The sequence below is a fragment of the Pelophylax lessonae genome (genome assembly GCF_965119305.1).
Source record: "Pelophylax lessonae genome assembly, chromosome: 12".
Classification (NCBI taxonomy): domain Eukaryota; kingdom Metazoa; phylum Chordata; class Amphibia; order Anura; family Ranidae; genus Pelophylax; species Pelophylax lessonae.
This window is the reverse complement of record NC_138779.1, coordinates 56,074,031-56,097,608: the sequence shown is the minus strand read 5'-3', so window position 1 is coordinate 56,097,608 and position 23,578 is coordinate 56,074,031. Positions and strand designations below refer to the sequence as shown.

At 44.1% G+C, this 23,578-nt stretch overlaps 1 protein-coding gene across 2 annotated transcripts in view; it reads left to right on the top strand.

Annotated features, from left to right (window-relative positions):
• The first annotated feature begins 1,002 nt into the window (after positions 1–1,002).
• Positions 1,003–23,578, top strand: part of LOC309568513 (uncharacterized protein) — an 81,861-nt gene continuing 59,285 nt past the window's right edge. The window contains exons 1-4 of one of the 2 annotated variants that reach the window (XM_082274193.1): positions 1,003–1,127; positions 1,297–1,408; positions 6,012–6,118; positions 22,910–22,954. In XM_082274193.1, the coding sequence (XP_082130319.1) occupies positions 1,352–1,408; positions 6,012–6,118; positions 22,910–22,954 (209 nt within the window). In that variant the 5' untranslated portion in view covers positions 1,003–1,127; positions 1,297–1,351. Of the gene's footprint in view, positions 1,128–1,173; positions 1,409–6,011; positions 6,119–22,909; positions 22,955–23,578 lie in introns of those variants that run through there. The other variant, XM_082274192.1, reaches the window with a different exon arrangement.

The following is a 23,578-nucleotide window of genomic DNA, read 5'->3' as shown; positions in this document are numbered from 1 at the left end:
CGATCTCTCCCCGCTGAGAGAGAAGGACAGTGGATGACACCGCTGACATCCGTTTTTGTGTCCGTTCCGTTTTTTTAAACTGAAGAAAAATAGGGTTCTCTTCCGTTCCAAAAAACGGAACTGATCGGAAAGGACGCAAATCGGCTTTGTCAGCGGATGACCATCCGCTGACATCTGCAATCCCATTGACATGCATTATGTCCGTTTTTCATCCGCAAGAAAATGGCATGAAAAACGGACATACGCCCGTGTGAAAGGACCCTTACTTTTCTGGCCATTGTTCTTATTTATTTTGTTTCATTAAGGCCTCTTGCACACGATACTCCTGTTTGAGCATCTCCTTTTTCAGCCGTAATTTTTGTCTTATTGAAAAGCGAGCATTTGCGAGTATTTTCGCGCATATGTGTTCGCGCAAATTCACGTAAATTCGTGCCTCTGAATATGCAAATTTTTTTTTTCAGATCAACAGTATTATCGTGTGCGTTCATTTAGGCGTAAATTACTGTCCAAAAATGCAGATTTTTCTATTTTATTCTTACTGAAGAATACGCGGCACTCATTTACGCACCTGTGTGCATAGGCACATTAGAATGAATGGGCTTTATTTTAGCTCATTAAAAAAAAAGGTGTACTGAGCATTTTTAGGCTGCAGTGTGCAAGGGGCCTAAAAATAAACCAGATTTTTGTTTTATTTCCAAGTCTCTAAGGCCTGCCTGGTGATCATGCTAACATACCATGAGTTTTGGTCAATTTTAGCAGCGGTTGCCTGAAACCTGAAAACTATTTCAAGGATTCCTCCATGATAGAAGAAGTTGAGAAATGCTGGCACTGTATAGCAGGACAGGGTGGGTGTATGAAGGGGATTTGTTGCCATTTGAATAGACCGGGAACAGAGGCTGAGTGTGACTCCTAAGCAGTGATGATGACATGACGGTGGGCGGGGTTTGGTGACGTAGTGGAGGCGTCACATAGGAGGAGAGTCTACAGACAGAGCAGCTTAGCCTTGTACTGTGTGCAGGAAAGGACAGATATATAAAGATACATCCATCAAATCACATGGATAATGTGAGCTTTCAAGTCTGCGAGGTCCCTTTGTATAGTGACACCAGGAATGTATAGAGGAGGAGGTGTGACAGGGTAGTACAGGGGAGGGGGAGGGGAAGGGACTATACTCCATGCAGAGCTGGCATTGAGGAGGAGATATACAGTTGGACGGATGAGGAAAAGCCAAGTTTTCTGTTCTAGGTGGCTCAGAAGTTCCAGCAGCAGATAATACAGGTTCTCTTTATTCTGCAGAGCTGACCCTTGTACAGAAGAGGTGACACCGGTGACACGGTCTGCGCAGGGCGCGATGATCTGCATACTGCTGGTGGCAGGACACGGCACGTTGCTAGAGAGTCACATCAAGGTCCATCTCTTTTTATCTCATATTATTTGTACTGTGTATTTACTATAATAATTCTGAGTGAGAGTTAGGCTGTCACGATGCAATAAGGAAGATGTGACATGCTGGGACTTGTGGTCCTGCGGTGGCTACAAATTGGCCAAACCTGAATAGTAGAGGGCTCCAGTACTATTTTATATTAGAGATTTCCAGCGCTGCTGTATAGTAGGGGGCTGCAGCGCTGCTGTATAGTAGGGGGCTCCAGCGCTGCTGTATAGTAGGGGGCTCCAGCGCTGCTGTATAGTAGGGGGCTCCAGCGCTGCTGTATAGTAGGGGGCTGCAGCGCTGCTGTATAGTAGAGGGCTGCAGCGCTGCTGTATAGTAGAGGGCTCCAGCGCTGCTGTATAGTAGAGGGCTCCAGTGCTGCTGTATAGTAGGGGGCTGCAGCGCTGCTGTATAGTAGGGGGCTGCAGCGCTGCTGTATAGTAGGGAGCTGCAGCGCTGCTGTATAGTAGAGGGCTGCAGCGCTGCTGTATAGTAGAGGGCTCCAGCGCTGCTGTATAGTAGAGGGCTCCAGTGCTGCTGTATAGTAGGGGGCTGCAGCGCTGCTGTATAGTAGGGGGCTGCAGCGCTGCTGTATAGTAGGGAGCTGCAGCGCTGCTGTATAGTAGAGGGCTGCAGCGCTGCTGTATAGTAGAGGGCTCCAGCGCTGCTGTATAGTAGGGGGCTCCAGCGCTGCTGTATAGTAGGGGGCTCCAGCGCTGCTGTATAGTAGGGGGCTCCAGCGCTGCTGTATAGTAGGGGGCTGCAGCGCTGCTGTATAGTAGGGGGCTGCAGCGCTGCTGTATAGTAGGGGGCTCCAGCGCTGCTGTATAGTAGGGGGCTGCAGCGCTGCTGTATAATAGGGGGCTCCAGCGCTGCTGTATAGTAGGGGGCTTCAGCGTTTCTGTATAATAGGGTATTCAGCACTGCAGTAATGTAGGGGGCTCCAGCGCTGCTGTATAGTAGAGGGCTCCAGCGCTGCTGTATAGTAGAGGGCTCCAGCGCTGCTGTATAGTAGGGGGCTGCAGCGCTGCTGTATAGTAGGGGGCTGCAGCGCTGCTGTATAGTAGGGGGCTGCAGCGCTGCTGTATAGTAGAGGGCTCCAGCGCTGCTGTATAGTAGGGGGCTCCAGCGCTGCTGTATAGTAGGGGGCTCCAGCGCTGCTGTATAGTAGGGGGCTCCAGCGCTGCTGTATAGTAGGGGGCTCCAGCGCTGCTGTATAGTAGGGGGCTCCAGCACTGCTGTATAGTAGGGGGCTCTAGTGCTGCTTTATAGTAGGAGGCTCCAGCGCTGCTGTATAGTAGAGGGCTCCAGCGCTGCTGTATAGTAGAGGGCTCCAGCGCTGCTGTATAGTAGGGGGCTCCATCGCTATTGTACATTAGAGGGCTCCAGCATTATTGTATAGTAGAGGGCTCCTTTGCAACTGTATATTGGAGGGCTCTAGCGCAACTGTATATTAGAGGGCTCTAGCACTATTGTATATTGGAGGGCTCTAGCGCAACTGTATATTAGAGGGCTCTAGCACTATTGTATAGTAAAGGGCTCCAGCGCTACTGTAATCACTAAATACAACCAGCATGATACTCGCCTATTTCTTTGTAGTGGGGAAAGTGCTAATGTGCAGTGCAATACCTGATACCTTTAAAAACTATGTGTCTATGCCCATGCCTTCCATTACATTATGATGAGTTTGTTCATGTAGATCCATAACGGGGGAATGTTTGTATTGAATTCTGGACTGCACTTTTTTTCCTGCTTCAATCTTGGAGCTGTGACTTGGCTGGGAGGCACAGTGACCACACATGGGATTTAGGATTTACATTGTGCATGTACCTTTTTTTTATAGACAACCTAAAAGTGAGGTTTTACCTTACAGGTCACAGAGAGGCAATATCCTCTGAAGGACAGGAAGGCAGGATGAGGTTTTGCCATTTTCAATTGTTATAACCTGCTAAAAATTTTCCATAAACAGGAAGTGAGAAGAAATCTCCCCAATAGGGGACAACAGAAATAAGAACCTGGCAGTGCTTCTATCCCTTCAGCTCTCCACCCAGAACTAAAATCCTCCAGCTCCAGTTTGGAAGGCAGCTCTCTATCACAGGTTTAGTATGAGAAATAACAATACGCCAGATTCATTTTCATGGCTTAACATTCCCGGATCAGCCTTCTGTGATCTTGTTTTTTAGGTCCGAAGGTGAATATGTTACCCGATAACTTTCACGGTTGCATAACTCTTACAGACGGCTCCAGACGATGAGCCAAACGCTTTAATATCACAACAGAAGCTGCACATTACTGAAATTGAAGTCTTTTATTTTGGGTGGAGTGAGGAATTATTTATCTTGATTGCTGTCCATGACCTCAGTGGGGACCCCAACCCAGTCCTATGGTGACAGCCAAGCCTACAAGCTGAAATTCTGAATTGCATTCATTGTATATTCCTATAAAGTATTCACTAAAAGCCATGTGACACCAACATTGTAGTCCCAGAACTGGTATCAGAGCTCCTAGGGAAGTGTCCATAGGATTATAATAATGTACTTCTAGATAGGGATGCACCGAAATGAAAATTCTGGGCCAAAACAGAAACCGAAAATTCAGGTTGCCCTTGGCCGAAAACCGAAAATGATTTTTTTTCCCCCAAATGATTTTAAAATAGTTTTTTTCTATCATTTCTATCTATTTTCTCTCATATCATAGGCGCTTAGAAGGACGAGGAAGAGCCTCATCCGCTCTGCATGCTGGGTCCTCTTCTTGGGCCTCTCTTTCCTCTCGGGACTGTGACGTCACTGGTTGCTAGACGCCAGGCGGCTGGCGATTCTAGCAACCAGTCTAGCACAGGGCGGGCGAGGAGGTACAAACGGTGGGTCTCAGGAGACGGCCGCGGCCAGTCACGCACCATATAAGTTAAAGTTGCTGCTGCGGCGGCCATTTATTTTCGGCATATATGACCCGTTTTCGGTCAAAATGGGATAGGCCCATTTTCGGCCGAAAATTTTTCGTGCACCACTACTTATAGAGAGAAGTGGGAGGTTCAGAGATGGATGCAGATTCTAATTGGAGGAATAGCTGTGCTCTGTTTATGTAAAAAAATGCCTTGAACTTTAACTGTTTACATCTATTATACCAAATACAAATAGCCTCTACCCACAAATTTGCCACCTCTACCTGTACATGGGGTTTAATTCTAAAGGGCCCAAGGAGGGTCATTCTGAGGACACTGGGTAATTCTTAGTGCCCATGGGTAGATGTGATTTCTAGAGAGTCATTCTGAGAGCCAAGTGGGTGATTCTGTGAGCCCAGAGGGTAGTTCTTGGATCTCGTTTAGAAATTCTAAAGTCCTGGAGGAAATTTTGAGGTCTCAGAGGTATTTTTGAGAGTTCAGGGAGTAATTCTGAGGGCCCAGGTGGTAGATCTGAGTCCCAGGGAATCATTTTAAGGATCCAGTGGCTAATTCTGATGCCCAGAGGGTCATACTAATGTCCCACAGGATAATTCTTAGACCAGTTTTGAAATTCAGAGGGCCAGTGTAATTCTGAAGGCTCAGAATATGAATGTGAGGGCCCAGGAGTCAATTCTGAGGGGTTTACTTTTGAAATTCTGAGAGCCTGTTATGGAATTTGGAGGGCTCAGAAGTAGTTCTGGGGGCCCAAGGGATACATTTAAGGGCTTATTTGGACGTCCTGAGGGCTCGGGGTTCATTTTGAGGGCCAAGAGGTATTCCTGAGAACCTAGGGGTGTTTCTGAAGGTTCAGAGGGACCCAGGGGTAAATCTACTTCTTATAGTAACCTCATCATAAGGGTCCATTCACACTAACGCGACTTGACAAGTCGCGGTCGGTCGCTCGCCATTGAATAGTACAGGACCCGTTCTAATAGGAGCGACATAAGTCGCTCCGACTTAGAAAAAGGGTCCTGTACTACTTTGGGGGGCGACCTGGAGGCGACTTGCATTGACTTCAATTATATGAAGTCCCTGCAAGTCACGCCGAGGTCGCGGTGCACAGGTCGTCCCAGCAAGTCGTGTCACGCCAGTCTGAATGGGCGCTACAAGTGTAGATGTTTAGCAAATAATTAATACATATAGCACAAATATCAGGAAGAGGTTTTGATAGTTACAGAACATATTATTTTGGGAATGAGAGCTCGTTAACACCAACACACTGCCCAATACAGTCCTATGCAAGAATAATCTTTCCTTATGTCCTAAGGCCTCATTTCACACCAGCGCTGTGCAATAATGTGCACTGAACACAAATAGGAAATGTTGCATTTTACAACATACTGTAACCCATCACAATGAGCTGCAACGCATCGAGGTTTAAAAATAAAAAAGAAAAAGCAAGTACTGCAATGTGTTTTAACAATGCATTAGTGTGCAGCAAAATTGTTCCAAACAAACTTGTCTGTCCAGATTCGTAGACAGAGTAGGCCGGTCTGGGGAGATAAACTGACTGCACAAGGTAGGGAGTTTATTATTCATATTATTATTCACATTCCTCAAATGTAGAAAAAAAAGAAATGGTTAGTTAAAACAATCACTATTTGAATGAAGGCCAAATATTATATTTGATCTCCTATACAGAATGATCAGAGCGGATTATACAGCTTCCTAGAAGATGTTCCCAAAGCTCTGCTACCTGGAGTGGGGGGGAAGAAAATTCTGGACTTCTGGTGGAAGGTGGTCAACACGTAAGTCACCAACTTTCTTAAATTTTCCACTTTGTTCTGGAGTCTTAAAATGTCAGACTACCCAACATGTGTATGATATTTTAACCTCATATAGATGGTTAACTCCTTTTTTTTTACAGCAAAAAGACAAATACCCAGTACTTCTAGGTATGGGGGAGAATGTAACTGAATCCCCTTCCTGACTTGACCCCAATCACCAACTTTGTTATGTAGGCACCCCGAGGAAGGTGGATGTCTCGGGGTGCTGCCTGAAGATCCAGAGAGTGCTGAGCTAAGCTGAGGGGATCCGGTGTGCCGAGAGCCTGCGGAGAGTCAGAGGGGTCCAGTCCCAGGAAAGCCTACACAGGTCGTGAGTCCTGAGGATTGCCCCTGGGGGTCTGCCTGAAGTTAGAGGGGACCACTCCGGAAGAGGTTCTGGGATCCAGTGCCAGCTAGTGGTGAAAGGGGGTACCTAGGTTGAGGACCCTGAAGTAATAGAGGGGGTACATAGTCAGTGGACCCTGAAGAGCTAAAAGTGTAAAGGGGGCGCCTGTGGTTTGGGCCCTGAAGTGATAGTGCACAGTGTGAAGTGTGCCAGTTGAGAGTTGCAGCAGTACAGGAACTTACAAGGAGTTTCTTAGCCAGTGCAGTGATGGAGGCAGCCATTCAGTGACTCTGAGCTATTGTAGTGTTACAAGTCAAGCAGTTCTACAGTCCTGGATCTTCTGGACTAAAGTCGAGGATCCAGCACAGTTTCAGTAATTACACAGTGTTCAAGCGTCAGGAAGCGTTGGCTAGCGTCGGCTGGCGTTAAGACAGCGCTAATAGGCATTTTTGCCAGAAAAGTCCCACGATTGTATCTAGTTGAGCCTAAAGGAGTATCCCACTCATTCCCTTCTCCCATCCCCTTAAATACAATAAAACCACAAAACAAAGATGCAGCTCACAAGGGCTGGAGGGATAACCGGTACCGATGGCAGACCCACATCAGGCCACAGGCCTGGAAAACCTGCTACATATACAAATAAGTGAAATAATTCCTATGCTTACAATCAGTGACAGCAAACACAAGTCAAGATTTTCGAAAAGAAAGGAGTAATCTTACTAATCCAGTGACATAAGGCTGTACCTATGGGCACTGATAAGGCTGCACTGATGGCCACTGATGAGGTGGCACTGATAGGGCAACACTGATATGCTGCACTGATAGGCACTGATATGCTGCACTGATGAGCGCTAATAGGCTGCACTAATGGGCACTAATATGCTGCTCTGATGGGCACTGATGAGGCGGCAATGGTGGGTATTGATAAACTGCACTGATGGGCACTAATGAGGCTGCACTGATATGCTGCACTGATGGGCACTGATGAGGGCACAAGACAGCACTGATAAGCTTCACTCATGGGGCTGCACTGATATGTTGCCCTGATGGCCACTGATATGTTGCCCAGATGGCCACTGATATGTTGCCCTGATGGCCACTGATATGTTGCCCTGATGGCCACTGATATGTTGCCCTGATGGCCACTGATATGTTGCCTTGATGGCCACTGATATGTTGCCCTGATGGCCACTGATGAAGCTGCACTGATGGCCACTGACGAGGCTGCGCTGATGGCCACTGATAAGCTGCACTGATGGGCACTGATATGATGCACTAATATGCTGCACCGGTGGCCACTGATGGGGCTGTACTGATGGCCACTGATGAGGCCACACTGATGGGCCCTGATAAGGCTGCACTGATGGGCCCTGATAAGGCTGCACTGATGGGCCCTGCTGAGGCTGAATTTATGGGAACTGATAAAGCTGCACAGATGGGCACTGATAGGCCGTGGTTGTGATTTACAGCTGACAGGGCAGGTCATAAACAGAAAGGGATGTGGCCTTTACAGGAAGGGATGGGTCATATTTAAATTAGGGGGGTGCCCAAGTTTAGTCAGGCCTAATGCAGCACAAAACCTAAATACACCACTGGGGGGGGGGGGGGGGTCACCTTTGCCAACATTTTAATCCCAGTCCCTAAATGAACCCCCCACAAAGTCTGTTTCAGACACTCCCAGTCTCTGCCCAGCCAATTTACCTGAGTGGCACACCCAAATCCCACCTCCTTTTTTTATTTTGCGGGGACCATCCATTTGCGCCCTTGATGCCCATAATACATGTCTTGTTGCACAGGCATAGTAGCTAAGATAAGGGTGGCTCTGTGATTCCGGGACATTGCCTGCATTATAGGAACTGAGGTCCAAAATATGGGACTGTCCTGGCAAATCCAGGACACTTAGCAATTGAGAGCAGCAGGTAAAAGACAACTTTACCTTCAGTTCTCAGACTTCGGTTGATTTTCTTTTTTTTGAAAATGTGTTTATTGAAATTTTTCTTTATATAAACAAGAGAACAATAAACAAAAAACTAAACCAAACTAGAATATAAAAGGCATGTGCTACCCGCGCAGGGGTGCTAGAGAAAAATGAACGCCTTGATGGCTAATGTATGCATGAAAAAAACATGAATTAAATGGGTGTATGGTTGAGAGAAGGATCATTATTACAAAACAATAAAACAAAGTCACTGTATATGAGCTCTGTGAGTGGCTCCATCCTAGTTGGGGGAGGAGGAACTCAAGGAAGACAAGACCATGGCAGTGTATCAACCAGTTATGATGATGCCGTGGCAGGATCAGCTAACCACTTCGATCAAATCCGATAGACTTCAGTTGATTTGACCTAAATTTGTTGGTAGTAAAAACAATGCTGTGAAATTTACAGAATCTACAGGAAGGAAATGGGAATGCGCTATCCCTGCCTGCTTCCATCAAAGGGATTGGTGTATTTTTATATGTTTTTTTTCATTAAGATGGTTGTAACCAATAAATGACACAAATACAAAAAATTAATGCTTGAGAATGAAAAAATAGAGCATGTAACTCATTTCCAATACCGTGGAATATGGGTCAACGAAAACCCGAAAAACGATGTTTAAGTCTAAGCTGGAATCACAAGACTGAAAAAAAATCTGATATGCAAAGAGCTGATGAGGAACAGTCTTCCTCTAAGCATAAAGAAAAGATTGCTACAAATACACGTCTTGTCTATTCTCAGGTATGATCTAAACATTTTCTCTCACAATGTCTCTTATAAATGTAGCCCTGTCCCTGTAGGCCTTGCTGTGTGATGACTTGTTGGGCCCCCTCTGATTACCTGCAGACAGTCACTTAGGGGCAGACTTGTATAAAGTACTCAAAATTTCTACTTGAGTAAAAGTACAAGTGCTCGATCAAAAAGTGACTTAAGTAGAAGTGGAAGTGCTCGCAGAAAAAGTTACTTAAGTAGAAGTACTAAAGTATTCAACATTTTTTTTACTTAAGTATTGCAAGTAGTTTTTTCAAAAAATTTGCTACTTAAGTACTAAAAGTAAAAAGTACCAGTAGTTTTGAAAAAAAAATTCTACTCAAGTACTGAAAGTAGAAGTACTGTGTTATGTAGTTATTAAAGAAAGAAGTCAAAAGTTTGAACATCATATTGTTTATTATTTCAAATGATTTATTCAAATGATTAACCTAAAGGACAATCACAATTCCTTAGGCTGTAACTTTTTGTAAACAAAAAACAGATAAAGTATGTCCCTCCCTTCCCCTTTTAAAGCATCCACCTTTTAAAGCCAGGGGTGGTCTCCTTCCTGAGCTTCCTCACTCTCACAGCCAGGCAGATCACTTGAAGTTGAAGGGCCAGGGGTGGAAGGTGGTGTTTTTGGTTCGTCCATCTTTTCAGCTGATCAAAAGGCAGAACAGGAGCATGCGCAGTCTTCTTAATCGCGTTTGATTTGATTTGCTCAATTGATGATGATGTGCCAGGCCAGCTTCATCAAACCTACAACGCTTAAAGTGAAAAATGCATCAAAAACTACTAACAAAGTGGCTGTGCTAAAAAATGCTAATAAAGTGCCTGCAAATATATATATTCTTCTTGTATTCAAAATCATCGCCCACAGTATCAAAAATAAAGTGACATGTCTGTGCTAAATGCAGTGCAAATTATTCCCACAATGTAAATGTAATTCATATAAAATATATATGACAATACCACAATAAAATAAGTTGTGATTGTGAATAAGTTAGGTGCAAGTTTAAGTGTGTAAACTAAACTTTATAACGAAAAGTCCATAACTGAATTCCAGTGTGCAATCTAAGAAGTGCTTGTCAGTGTCACTTGCTGTCAGATGCTTCCACCTTTCTTCTGTGATCTGCTCAATAAAGTGGTGGACTGGATAGCCTCTCTCTCTGTCTCTCACCTTAGTAGCACTGGCACTGCACTGGTTCAAAAAGCTGTCTATATTATTTTCATTATAAGAACTTGTCAGAACATGCTTCCACCACCTGTCCTTCACACTAGTAGTGCTCATTTGCTTTGCTCAAGTCAAGTGCCACTGCCAGTGGCCACTGCAGTGCAGGCACAGCCGCACAGGCAGAGGCAGGCCGCAGGAAGCACAGGCACCACCACAACACAACACTTATGGTCCATGGACCATGAATGGTCGGATAATCATCATAGCCGTCAGTCTCACTCTTCTTGGTTCAAAAAAGCCACCCATGACCCGTGTGTATATAATATATTAATATTTTACTGTATATTGATTATTTGATTCTCAAATGGCACATTTGCCATGGCAAGGATTAGGCCCTCTCCACGGTCCACCTCACTCACCTCATAGAGAAGAAGATGAGATGACGAAGAAAATGCTCCCGCGTCCCGCCGCCCGCGTCACAACTCCTCTCAGTAAGGGCCCTAAGGGGTGGAGTCTGAGTGACACACAACACGTCTAGAGGCAGAGACCTCGAGCGGGAAGACGGCAGCATGGCTCCTCCTGTGCGGTCTTAACTTGATGATCATGACAGTGATTCCGCGGGCCGCAGCGAGAGCGAGGCTGTGGGATTGATTGAATTGAGTTGTGCTGCCTACTGCTACACGCTACCTACTACTAAATTGTGAGTCAGTATATTTTATTTCATTTTTATATATAAAAGCGGTATTGTTGAGCACTACTAGCCACTAGATCTCCTGGCTGTCACTTTGTCACATGTTGGGGAATCACAGCGGCTCGGCTCCAGAAGTGGCGGGTGTCCCCGTCATCCTGCCAGGGTCGCCAAGAAGTTCATCACCTAAGTTATTAATATGTTATGAGGAGAGGACCTATGAGATTGAGAATTGAAATAATTAAATATATATGGCTTTTTGAACCAGTGCAGTCAGTGCCACAGTGCCACCCAGACGCTATCCACCAGTGCCACCACCATTAAGTGTGTTGGTCGTTCACTCGAGCACTGAAGGAGGTGGAAGCATCTGACAAGTGAAGTGACACTTTAGATTTGCACACTGGAATTCATTTATGGACTTTTCGTTATAGATAGGTTTACACACTTCAACTTGTTGCACGCACCTGACCTAACTTATTTCATAACTTATTTTATTGTGATTTATTGACATATTTTATATGAATTGAATTTACTGTAACATTGTGGGAATAATTATTTTCACTGCATTTAGGCTTTAGCACATTCATGTCACTTTATTTTTGATACTGTGTGGAGTGTGGGCAGGGCACTGGGGGCAACGATGTTATTATATCGATTGCACAGGCACTTTATTCGCATAGCCAAGTTGTGTTTGTTAGTAGTTTCTTGATGCACTTTAAGCGCTGTAGCACAATTTATTTGTTTGTTTCATATTTTCTTTTTATTGGAAAGATTTGGTATAGCAGCTTTTATTATACACAGCCTTTATTTTCGTATGCGCTGATTTACAAATGACATTATACACATTTTTTTGAGCTTTATGCAACCTGCCATCTACTGGCAGTGGTAATTTTTTTAAAAGTAACGAGTAACTATGCAGCACAAAAAAAAAATACTTGAGTAGAAGTATCGAAATCATCGAAAAAATGTAGTGAAGTAAAAGTAGAAGTAGGAGAAAAAAATTCTACTCTAGGAAAGTACAGATACTGCATTTCGGTACTTAAGTACAGTACTTAAGTAGTTCTACTTCGTTACTATACATCTCTGCTTAGGGGTAGCTCACATATTCATCCTTACTCCCAATGGCTCGTTCCTCAATAAACAGTCCAAGGGTGTTTGGTTTTTGATATTTATTGTGGAACTTGGATGGAAGAAGGGAATAGTGGAATACTCCAACTTGAACTATTTACAATTGATAAGGACAACTCTCACTTGGCCTCACCAGGTTTATTGTGGAAGCAGTCACACTGCTTTAACCATACTGCCACGTGTATGGAAAGGGGTAAGTCTTGCTCTTTCTCCAGCAACAGACTTGGTGAACTACATTATCTTCAGGACACTCTTGCATCCCCTTTACTGACACCCATCCACTGACTCTTCTAGCTGAAGGGATGGCCCCCCTCAGGACAGGCCCTTGACACAGATCTGTACTCACTGTATGCATAGGCGTGCGCAGGGGGTGTGCCAGGTGTGCCTGGGCACACCCTAATCTCCCTGTGTGGCACAGATTACCCCTGCTGATATTTCACCAAAGCCCTAAAAAAAAGTTGTAAAAAATAATAAAGAATGAAATAATAACAATAAAAAATACTGACACTGTCCACTGTCCTACTGAGAAGTCCACTGCCCTACTGACACCAATTAATGTTTTAAAACATTTGGGTGCACACCCTAATGCAATAGGCTGCGCACACTTATGACTGTATGCAGAATCAAATCCTTTCTAATGTCTCCCTTCCAGTCAGCTCTGCAGGGCCTCTGGGTTCAGTTCCTCTCTACTCTTTAGGCCCTCAGGTTGACCACCTGAGGCCGCATGGCAACTTCTTCCCTCCGGGACTCCGCTCTCCAGCTGAAAGACCCCAAGCACATGTGCCCTTGGCATTTATACAGTATCCCAGGATGCTCCGATTTCACTTTCCTCTGCCAATCACCAGGGCTGTACTAAGTGCCTGTGCACTCATTTGTCAGGTTTCCTCCCACTGTCCAATATGCCTCCCTATTTGACCAGTGTGAGACACTTCAGACAAACTGAGTTGCACCATGAGCAGACTTCAATTGCAGATCCTGCTCTCTGGTAGGCAGAGAACAATATAGATTTACCTGGCAATCTTTCTGGTAAGCAGAAAAGATCTAAAACGATACTGTCTCTAGCACCTACCTAGGAGGGTGCTACATAAAGGAGATTGTAACATTTGAACTGTGGTCTTATGCGAAGGATCTTGTAAAAAAAAACTTATTAGACATGGTTAGGAATGAAGAGGTGCTGCAAAGAGACAATGAAGAAAAAACACATTTGTTGGAAGAAATATTGCGGAGAAAATAGCAATTGTTTGGAAAAAAAAAATACATTCAGCTGAAGAGGGGCTATGCAAGATTGTGGAAGAGAGCAAGATAAAGAAAGGAAGAAGATCATGGTGGGCGGATGACACCCAGGAAGCGACAGGCAGTGGTGATGTAAAGGAGAGCATTAAAATGGCAAAAGACAAGGCCAGATGAAAAGATGGAAGCAAGAATTGAAGTTCACCAAAAACCACAATTGATTATTGTTAGCATTATGGTAGTTAGAATTTCTATTCACCAGGTGGAGCTGTGTAAGCTTATTCACACATCAAACAAGATACTCTTAACTGCTTTTCCAATAAAGTATTAGACAGCTAATTAGGTTAGAGCAGCTTTTCTCAAAATTTTGGGACCTACTAAGGAATGACAGAATGGAATGCCCATAATAAACTCTTGAAATCATTTTCAGATCCCTATTTGGTGTGTATTGCAAGAGAGTTATTTTTTTCTAGGGAGAGTGCATGTGATCAGCACAGGGCCAATCAGCACTGTCCAGACAGAGAGTCAGGGGTCCTGCAGCCTCATGGGACAGTCAGATGAGAATGAAAACCCCTCCTACAAGCTTTAACCAGCCACTGATGGAAGTCACAAAACTGCTATATACTGCTGATGAGAAAAGGTATTTAGCAGTTTATATTTACTAAAACTATTACATTTCCATGTTCGGTGTACTGTGGGAGACCAGATATAGTGAATGCAGGCTCCTGGGTTTAGTAACACTTTAAAGAATTCATCTTTTACAAGGATAATCAGAATGTCACCCTTGCAAACAACTAGGAACATCATCTCATGAAACTGGCTCTGTCAAGTGACATTTGGAAATAGGGTTCTGTAGGCACCATCAGATGGGAGGTCAATCAGCCTCAGCTCAAGTAACCTCTGGGGGGGAATCCTAGTTTAGAGTGACTCATCCCCCTCCCTGATCTGCACTAATTTTTGAATTAGAATGGAATAGTTTGAAAGGAACACTAATAAGGCTAAGTTCACATGTAGGCCTTTTGGGGCGTTTTTCTGCTCTAGGATCAGCTCAAAAAAAGCCCAACAAGACAAATCCTATTCATTTCAATGGCCCCTGTTCACATCTGAGTGTTTTTGACGTTTTAAGCAAAACGCCCAACGCTCAAAGTACATGAGCTTCTTTTTGGGCAGATTACAGGCGTTTTTTATTTTTATAAATTTTTATAAATGTAAACAAAAAATTAAAAATGAAATTGACTTGAATAGATGGCGACTGGTTTATTGACAGCAATGCTGACCAATTTCAGTAGACCAGCTCTTTTTTTTTTTCTTTACTGCTCATCTCACCAAGTAGAATCTCGGCCCCCCTTCTATACAAATCTGGACAGTGCCAGATGTCAGGGCACCTGTGGAAGTGATGGTAACGAGGTCTAATGTGGATGCTCATCATGGAAAGTACATAAGTATCTTTGAGAGGATCATGATAAATTAACAGTGGGCATAATGAAACCATTAACCGCTTGCCGACCGCCGCAAGTAGATTTACTGCGGCGGTCAGCCCCTGCCAGGCAGAGTGACGTTAATTAACGTCACTAGCCTGGGAGGGTCTGGGGAGCGAGCGTGCGCCCGCGGAGGCGCGCTCCCGCGCGGTCACGGACCCCCCCGCGCGTGTGACTGGCGGACCCGATGTCCGCAGGTCACTCGGCGATCGGCGGGGGAGAGGGAGAAAGTCAGGCGGCTTGTGTAAACAAGCCACCTGTCATTCTCCTCTGTGTAAAGACACTCATCACACGGATCTACTATGTAGATCCGTTGATCAGTGTCCTTACAGCTCAAGCCACAGCCAATCACAGTAGAAAGCACGCCCCTAGGGACACACACAGCCCCTCCCTCCCAAATAAAGTTAACCCCTTCACTACCAGTGTATTTTTACAGTAACAGTGCATATATATAGCACTGATTACTGTAGAAATGTCACTGGTAACCCCAAAAGTGTCAAAAATGTCAGTCAAGGGTCCGATCTGTCCGCCGCAATGTCGCAGTACCGCAAAAAAAATCACAGATCGCCGCCATTACGCGTTAAAAAAAAAAACAACAAAAATGACAAAAATCTTTCCCTTTGTTAGTAAACGCGATAACTTTTGCGCAAACCAATAAAAATACGCTTTTTGCAATTTTTTTTTACCAAACATAGGTAGCATAAAACAAATTGGCCGAAAATGTTAAAAAATTTTGATTTTTACATTTTTTTTGGGGAATTTCATATAAAAAATGTGAAAAATATTGCTATTTTTGCAAAATTTACGCTCTTTTTTTGTTTATAGCGCAAAAAGTAAAAATCGCACAGGTGATCAAATACCACCAAAAGAAAGCTCTGTTTGTGGGAAAAAAAGGACGTCAAATTCGTTTAGGTACAGCGTCGCACGACCGCGCAATTGTCCGTTAAATTCACGCAGTGCCGAATCGCAAAATACCCCCTGGTCTTTTAGCAGGAAAATCCTCCGGGGCTTAAGTGGTTAAATATACACAGAGCCCACGTCACATGGCAATCTGGTGTGAGAGGCAAGTGGCATTTACAATGCTCCTCGCCAGCAACTCTTATATCTCTCTATGAATACGGAATGCTACTTTATATCTCAATGATGAAACCCATTTAAATAAAACTTATTATAAAAACAAATCTGAGTGGTGCTGGGATTTCTAACACCTTTTTTGTCCTGAGTAATGAAAAATACACAAATTAGTTTAGCTCACTGGCTCCAGTTAGGCTACTCCCAACCAGAGATGAAAGACCTTTCTCTTGTTGGAAGTTCATTCATCTCTGGTTGTAAGTAGCCTAACTGAGCCTAAGATCAGTATTCATAAGCCTGCAGGAAAGCCTTCTAATCCACCTACATTGCCTAAGTTTCTTTCTCTCATTCCAGGACCATGTAAAAACATACAAATCACACAGAGGGGGACTTCGTTGTGTACTGTAAAACCATAAGACTTCATTAAAAAAGTTAATAAACAAATTCAACTCCCATGATACAGTGCCACCTATTCCGGGGACCTAAAATAGATTGCTATCTCCTGTTGGGGGAGCGCCACCCCTTCACACTGCTCTCTTGAGAGTCGGTGTGCGGCCCACCAATTCAGAAAGCCACAAAAGGAATTGACGTCACGTGCAGTAACCAGGCCCCGCACAATATGTCCTAAACCAACATCCTCAGGAGAATCTGTTTGGGACTAAATGCACTGGAACGTGGTTACTGCATGTCAAGTCACTTCCGGTTTTCTTTTTCCCTTCCTTGGGATGTAACTAGCAATTACATTACACATGCCAGAACTCATCATAATTATATTTTTCACGTTAATTATAATATTCCTTACCGACTCAATTTAGGATTGCTATATATTCTAGCACATAGTTCACAACAGATATCTTCAATTATCGGGAGGTCCTCTCATGTGGTGTTTGACACCCACGGGCAATACCCCCACAGCTCCCCGTGTAGACATCCACAGACCACCCCAGGCTTGCAGCACCATATGTTGATCCTTGAGGTAGGGTATCCCTTTTGCCCTACCTTGCCCCCTTTGTTTTATACTGTTATTAATCATATTATTTATAATATATATATAATATATATATTTTTCAACATTTTCTGTAGATAGGCATTCATTAGCGCCTGTAGAAGTGGCGTGCTGTCCACAAAATGCATCAAGCCTGTTGATGCAAACTTATCTTACAACTATGAGTATCTATATTTTTGTTTATCACGTGTTCTTGTTTGTTGATATCTGTAACGCACATACGTTCAGTATGTTCTGATCCAGTTGAAGCCTAGGGAAACAAATTTATCTGGGATGAATTTTTCAATTACCGTATATACTTGAGTATAAGCTGAGGCACCTAATTTTACTACAAAAAAGTGGGAAAATGTATTGACTCGAGTATAAGCCTAGGGTGGGAAATGCAGCCGTTACAGGACCCAACTGGACCAACACGAGACACAAAACAGGGGCTGCAGGCATGGTACAGGAGATGCAGGGCTGTGGGCATGGTACAAGAAATGGTACAGGCATTGTACAGGAGACGGTTCAGGCATGGCACAGGAGATGGTACAGGCATGCCACAGGTGATGGTTCGGCCATGCCACAGGTGATGGTACAGGCATGGCACAGGACATGGTACGGGCGTAGCACAAGAGATGGTACTGGCATGGCACAGGTGATGGTACAGGCATGGCACAGGTGATGGTACAGGCATGGCACAAGAGATGGTACAGGCATGGCACAGGTGATGGCACAGGAGATGGTACAGGCATGGCAGAGGAGATGCAGTGCTGCGGGCATGGTACAAGAGAATGTCCTGTACCATGCCGCAGCACTGTATGAGGAAATACAGGGGCTGCGGAGGAGTCTCACCTGTCAGTGAGGCACCTTCCATTTAAAAATGGCGCCACCCGGCGCTAACACATCACCGTGCATGCACCACCGATGCTCGGGAAAGCCCGTACACGTTCGGCTATTCCCGGGCAGATGGCGCATGCGCGGTAATGTGTTGGCGCCGGGCGGCACCATTTTTAAAAGGTAAGCGAGACCGTGACTCGAGAATAAGCCGAGGGGGGCTTTTTCAGCATAAAAAAACATGCTGAAAAAGTCAGCTTATACTCGAGTATATAAGGTATGTAATTTTTTTATCATGTTGATGAGCTTCTTGAATAAGTTTGCTCTCAACATTACCATCTCTTATATTATATGTCATCCTTCCACCTAAGGTCCCAACCTTTCCCCATTGCATCACTTCCGGTTTTTGACTTTCCAGGTCGGTGGAACGCACGTCAGCTCACAAGAAGTGGAGCGGCAGTTCTCGCCCTACAGGAGCAAGCAATCTATTCTAGTTAAATAGACAAACAATACCCAAAGTCGATTGCAAATTCAGCTTCTAATGGCTGAGAACTGATGCTCTGGCTATAATGCTCCCGGACTCAGACTATCCTATCCATGGTAGATTCAAGCTGGCAACTCATTGTAGTTTGCACCATCTGAATCCTAATTGGCTACATACTAAAACCTATTCAAAACAAGATAATGCATTTCGGCTGTAACAGCCTTCCTCAAAACACATGTGCTATGGGGAAGGCGGTTACAGCCGAAACGCGTTAACTTGTTACAATTGTGTTTTAGTATGTAGCCAATAAAGTTTTGGATTTTAGAGTACACAGAATTGCCAGCTTAAGTCTTACATGGATCTGCTCTATTCCAGGTGCCCAGAATAGGTGTCACTGTATCATGTGAGTAGAATTGATTTATTAATTTATTTTTAAAAAGTCTTAAAGAGAAAGTAAAGCTTCCTCTGTAACTTCTACCTATAGGTGAGCCTATGATTGGGCTTACCTATAGGTACTGTAAATATCTTCTTAACATGCATTGTTTAGGAGATATTTACTTCGCATTCAGCCGGTGACATCATTGGCACATGCGCTCTCAAGGAATGGCTGCCCGTGCTGTTCAGAGCCCCATGCGTGGGAGTGACTTTATCGCAGCTCCGACCAGTCAGATGGCCGGAGGACGCGAACCCCAAAGGAAGAGGGGTGAACATGTCGGCCGTGTCAGCGGTGTGCGGGTGCCTCTGCTGGCGCTTCGTTCTAAGGTAAGTATTTCATAATGAGCTAGTATGCAATGCATGCTAGCTCATTATGCCTTTTGTCTTTCTGGTTTTTATTTATTTATTTATTTATTTTTGGAGGTTTACAACCTCTTTAAAGCGGAGTTCCGGCCTAAAAATCGATTTTGGGCCATCCGCTTGCTGAGTGTCACCTGAAAAAAAATGGATGCTCCCGATTTTTTATTTTTTTTTGTTCACTTACCTTGTTATAGAAGAAAATATACTCACCTTCCTTCCACTTCCTCCCTCTGCGGCCGCGGCCCGCGCCGTCACTTCCGGCTTGCGATGACTCAATGCGCCTGTTCTGGCCCCGCTCGTCACTTCTGGTGCAGGCGTGGCATTCCCTGCTAAACAGCTTCTGGGCATGCCAGCTGTGCAGGGATGACGCGCCCGCACTGGAAGTGACGAGCGGGGCCGGTGTGACGTCACCGAAGAGGACGCAGAAGAGGACGCGCTGGCTTCAGCTGCCCACACCTGAGATGGCAGCACTGGAGAAGAAATTTCCAAGGTAAGTATTTCTTCTAAAAGGTAAGTGCGACCCGGAACAGTTCAGAGGCTATCCATTGTGGAATGTACTAGCCCTAACTGTCCCGGGGGTATTTTTATCAAAATTTCACCCCTGAGGCTGGAACTCCGCTTTAAGATATTACGTGACGAAGCCCCCCTCTGTGTGATTTGTATGTTTTTACATGGTCCTGATATGGGAGATAGAAACAATGCAGGTTGATTAGAAGGCTTTCCTACTGGTTTGTGAATACTGATCGTAAGCGGTGTTAGATCTTTCTCTTGTTAGAAGGTCATTAATCTCTGCTGAGTCATCAAAACCACTGGGGTGTGAGCACTGAAACACTTTGATCTTATTTTGTCTGAGCACTGTTTGGCACTTTTTGTGAATCCCTGAAGAAGGAAAAGGACCCAGGATATTTTGTTTGAATGCACTTTATTTTGCCTTGTTGCACTGGATAAGCAGTTTAACCACTTTACCACCGGAGGATTTTGCTGTCTTACGTCCAGGCCACTTTTTGCGATTCGGCGATGTGCGACTTTAACTGACAATTGCGCGGTCGTGCGACGCCGTACCCAAACGAAATTTACGTCCTTTTTTCCCCACAAATAGAGCTTTCTTTTGGTGGTATTTGATCACCTGTGCGATTTTTACTTTTTGCGCTATAAACAAAAAAATTGTTTATTTTGAAAAAATAACAATATTTTTAACATTTTTTTTATATGAAACTCCTCCCAAAAAATATGTAAAAATCAAATTTTTTTTAAATTTTTGGCCAATTTGTTTTCTGCTACCTATGTTTGGTAAAAAAAAAATCACAATAAGCATATTTTGATTGGTTTGCGCAAAAGTTATTGCGTTTACTAACTAAGGGAAAGATTTCTGTCATTTTTGGTGTTTTTTTTTTTAACGAGTAATGGCGGCGATCTGCGATTTTTTTTTTTTTTTTTGCGGGACTGCGACATTGCGGCGGACAGATCGGACCCTTGACTGACATTTTTGATACTTTTGGGGGTACCAGTGACATTACTGCAGTAATCAGTGCTATATATATGCACTGTTACTGTAAAAATGACACTGGCAGGGAAGGGGTTAATTTTATTGGAGAGGGAGGGGTTAATGTATGCCTGGTGCTTACTAACATGTGGGGGGGGGGAGGTGACTGAGTGAGTCAGGGACAGATCGGATGTTCAGCTATGCTGAACACTCCGATCTGTCACTCCCTGTCACTTAGGAGATCCGCCCGCTCTGTTTACACAGGCGGGCGGATCTCCGAACTAGATTCCCCCAACGATCGGGGAAGAGCGGCGGCGATCGCCGCCGCTCCTCCCCTGGCCCGACTCCCGCTGTGAATGAAAACAGCGGGAGCGCGCCTCCGGCGGCGCGCGAGCACCGCCTACAGGGGGAGGAGTCCAGCGACGTAGGTCTACGTCGCTGGACGGGAACAGCCACTGTGCCGCAGTAGAGGCACAGTGGCCGGAGGTAAAGTGGTTAAATTGTGTTGTTTACACAGACGGTAGAAATTGAGATTGCTTTCCATGTATTTATTTAAAGATTGTACAAATCATCAATTGAAAGTCACTTTCTTTTGTACTACGTGTACATGAAGTTTACATGATATAAGGGCACATATATTTTTATGATATATTAGAGCGCTGCCAAGTTTTATTACCTTTTTTAGAAATTGTGACTACTCCAGGAAGAGTCAATTCCTTAGTATGACCCCCCTCCCTCCTTTCATGTCATAGCCCTCTGAAGGAATATCTATCCTCCATTTTGTTCCTTCAATTCCATCTTGCTACTAAAATCCTAGACTCAGTTTAATTAAAAAAGCCTATCTAAGTAAATGTCCCTGAAAGTTTCCAGGACGTTAGGCTTTGTGGTCAAACTGACCCTTAGAGCAAGCTTGTTTGAAGTAACCAATTATGCCTTATCTTAACCCTTAGAACAAGTCTGATGTAATACCAATTTTAACTATGCCTTATTTTAATTAGCGTACATGCAAATGCGTGACTTGAAGCACATAATGGTAAACTGTTGAAACTATTATTTGTGTATCAATTCTATGTATAATATACTGAAAAGGGACTTCCCATTTTTCTTTGTAAAAAGTTTTTCTTTGTTTGAATAAAATGAGCATTCTGTGACATCGTACCTGCCGTCTCTGTGTCTCATTGAGTGCTCCCAGATATCTGAAATGCGAGTCTGAATTATTGCCAACACCCTCTCCTCTTCTAGGAGTGTCTAATTACTGTCTGTGCTGACCCTGCTCCTCTGCCCCTCCCCTCCACTCCCTGCATAACCTTTCATGTAGCTGTCAGGGGAGGAATGAAGGGAAATACTATATATTGTTACTTGTGTGACAGCTCTGAGTCTGCTGACATCACATCCAAGATGGCGGCACGGAGCAGAAGTCCCAGGGATTTTGGGTGTCTACACAATGGTGGCTTTTACAGGGAAAAAGCATGCACAAAATATGTTATATGCACAAATCTTATAAGAAGATTGTTGATAAAATGAATGGTCTGGTGAGAGAGCAGACTTATTGCAGGACAGTGGGCTGAGCCGTGTAAATCATTCCTTTGCATCCCAACAACCAGATGCACATCGGGAACTGCTGTTGTATAGTACAAATCTATCCTTATATTATAGAGCCATTTTTCCAAACCGCATACAGAATTTGTTTTCCTATTTACAGCTGTTTCAGGTTTTTTTTTTCTTTTACTTTTACATCATCAGTGCAGTGTATGGAAACCACGGCTTCTATAGAGTAGGGCTTGGAACCCAACATGGTAATCTAACCATACCGGGTATAGAGAGAAGACTAAAGGAGTCAAAAAGCCTTCCAATGGTTTGATACATTATCAACAGAGCAAACTAAACACTGCTGCAATGCAAGTTTGATCCGATTTTAGGTGCAATCAAGTAGTGTGACTTTTTTTGCAATTTTTCTTGTGTGTTTTTGGATGCGATTTTATGCCTAGTAGTCAAGGACTACTACCACTACCACTACTACTACCTCTGAGGGACCCAATATTTGCCTGGAAGGAAGGTAGAGGGATAAAAATATTAAATCCCATGTACATGCGGTTTCTTTGCATTTACATTGAGGTCCATCAGGCCAAAATCGCACTGAATTCGCACCCAAGTAGTGCAGGAATCTCTTCCAAAATCCCTCCGTGGTGAGTCGCATTGATGTGAACAGGCACCATTATAAACAATGTGATTTTTATTGTCATGCGATTCTTTGTGACTCAAGAAACATCAGAAATCTTACTAGTATGAACCAGGCCTAATGTCACCCAATTAGTTCTAATTCACATTTTCTTCTTTCTGGTTCAGGAGACAGCTCTTCAGTGAAGTCTACCTGGTGACAAATGCAGATAAGTAAGCATGTTTGGTTTTCTTTCTTTGAGATCATCCTTATCCTTACCCTAATATTATTCCTTATCCGCCTCAATCATCCTTTTCTGCACCTTTTCTCAGTGTCTGTCCCTGTTGTAGGAAAAAAAAGAAATGGTTATCAGTGTGGTGTTCATATTGGTTGCGGAGGGTGGGCTGTAGTGACATTCATTGTGAATAGCACCCCAATACACCGTAAGAATAGACTCCGACCTTCACTCCAGTCCTGCAGGGTTGTGTAGCCTCTTCTAATTTACTAAAATTGCTTATATTTAGTTCCTTTCTCCCCCCCCCCCCCCCTTATCAACATACAAATGACCTTTTTAAATAAAACATTTCTGTTTTAATTTTTTACCTTATTTTATACCCAGTGATATCATTACTGGGTCTCTGTGCTTTTCTATGCAATGCTGGCAGATCATGGCTGGTGGGAGGGGCCAGCAGGGTTCTATACATAACTTCCTGAAAAACATCACAGCACCCTGCCTCAGTACTCTTCTCAACAGCCCTCAGTCCTAATGCAAGCAGTGGGCTATCTTTTGGGAGGAGTTCTGCAAATATCAAAATGCATTTGATGCACTGGATGTCAGTCTGGTGCAGGGCCGCCAT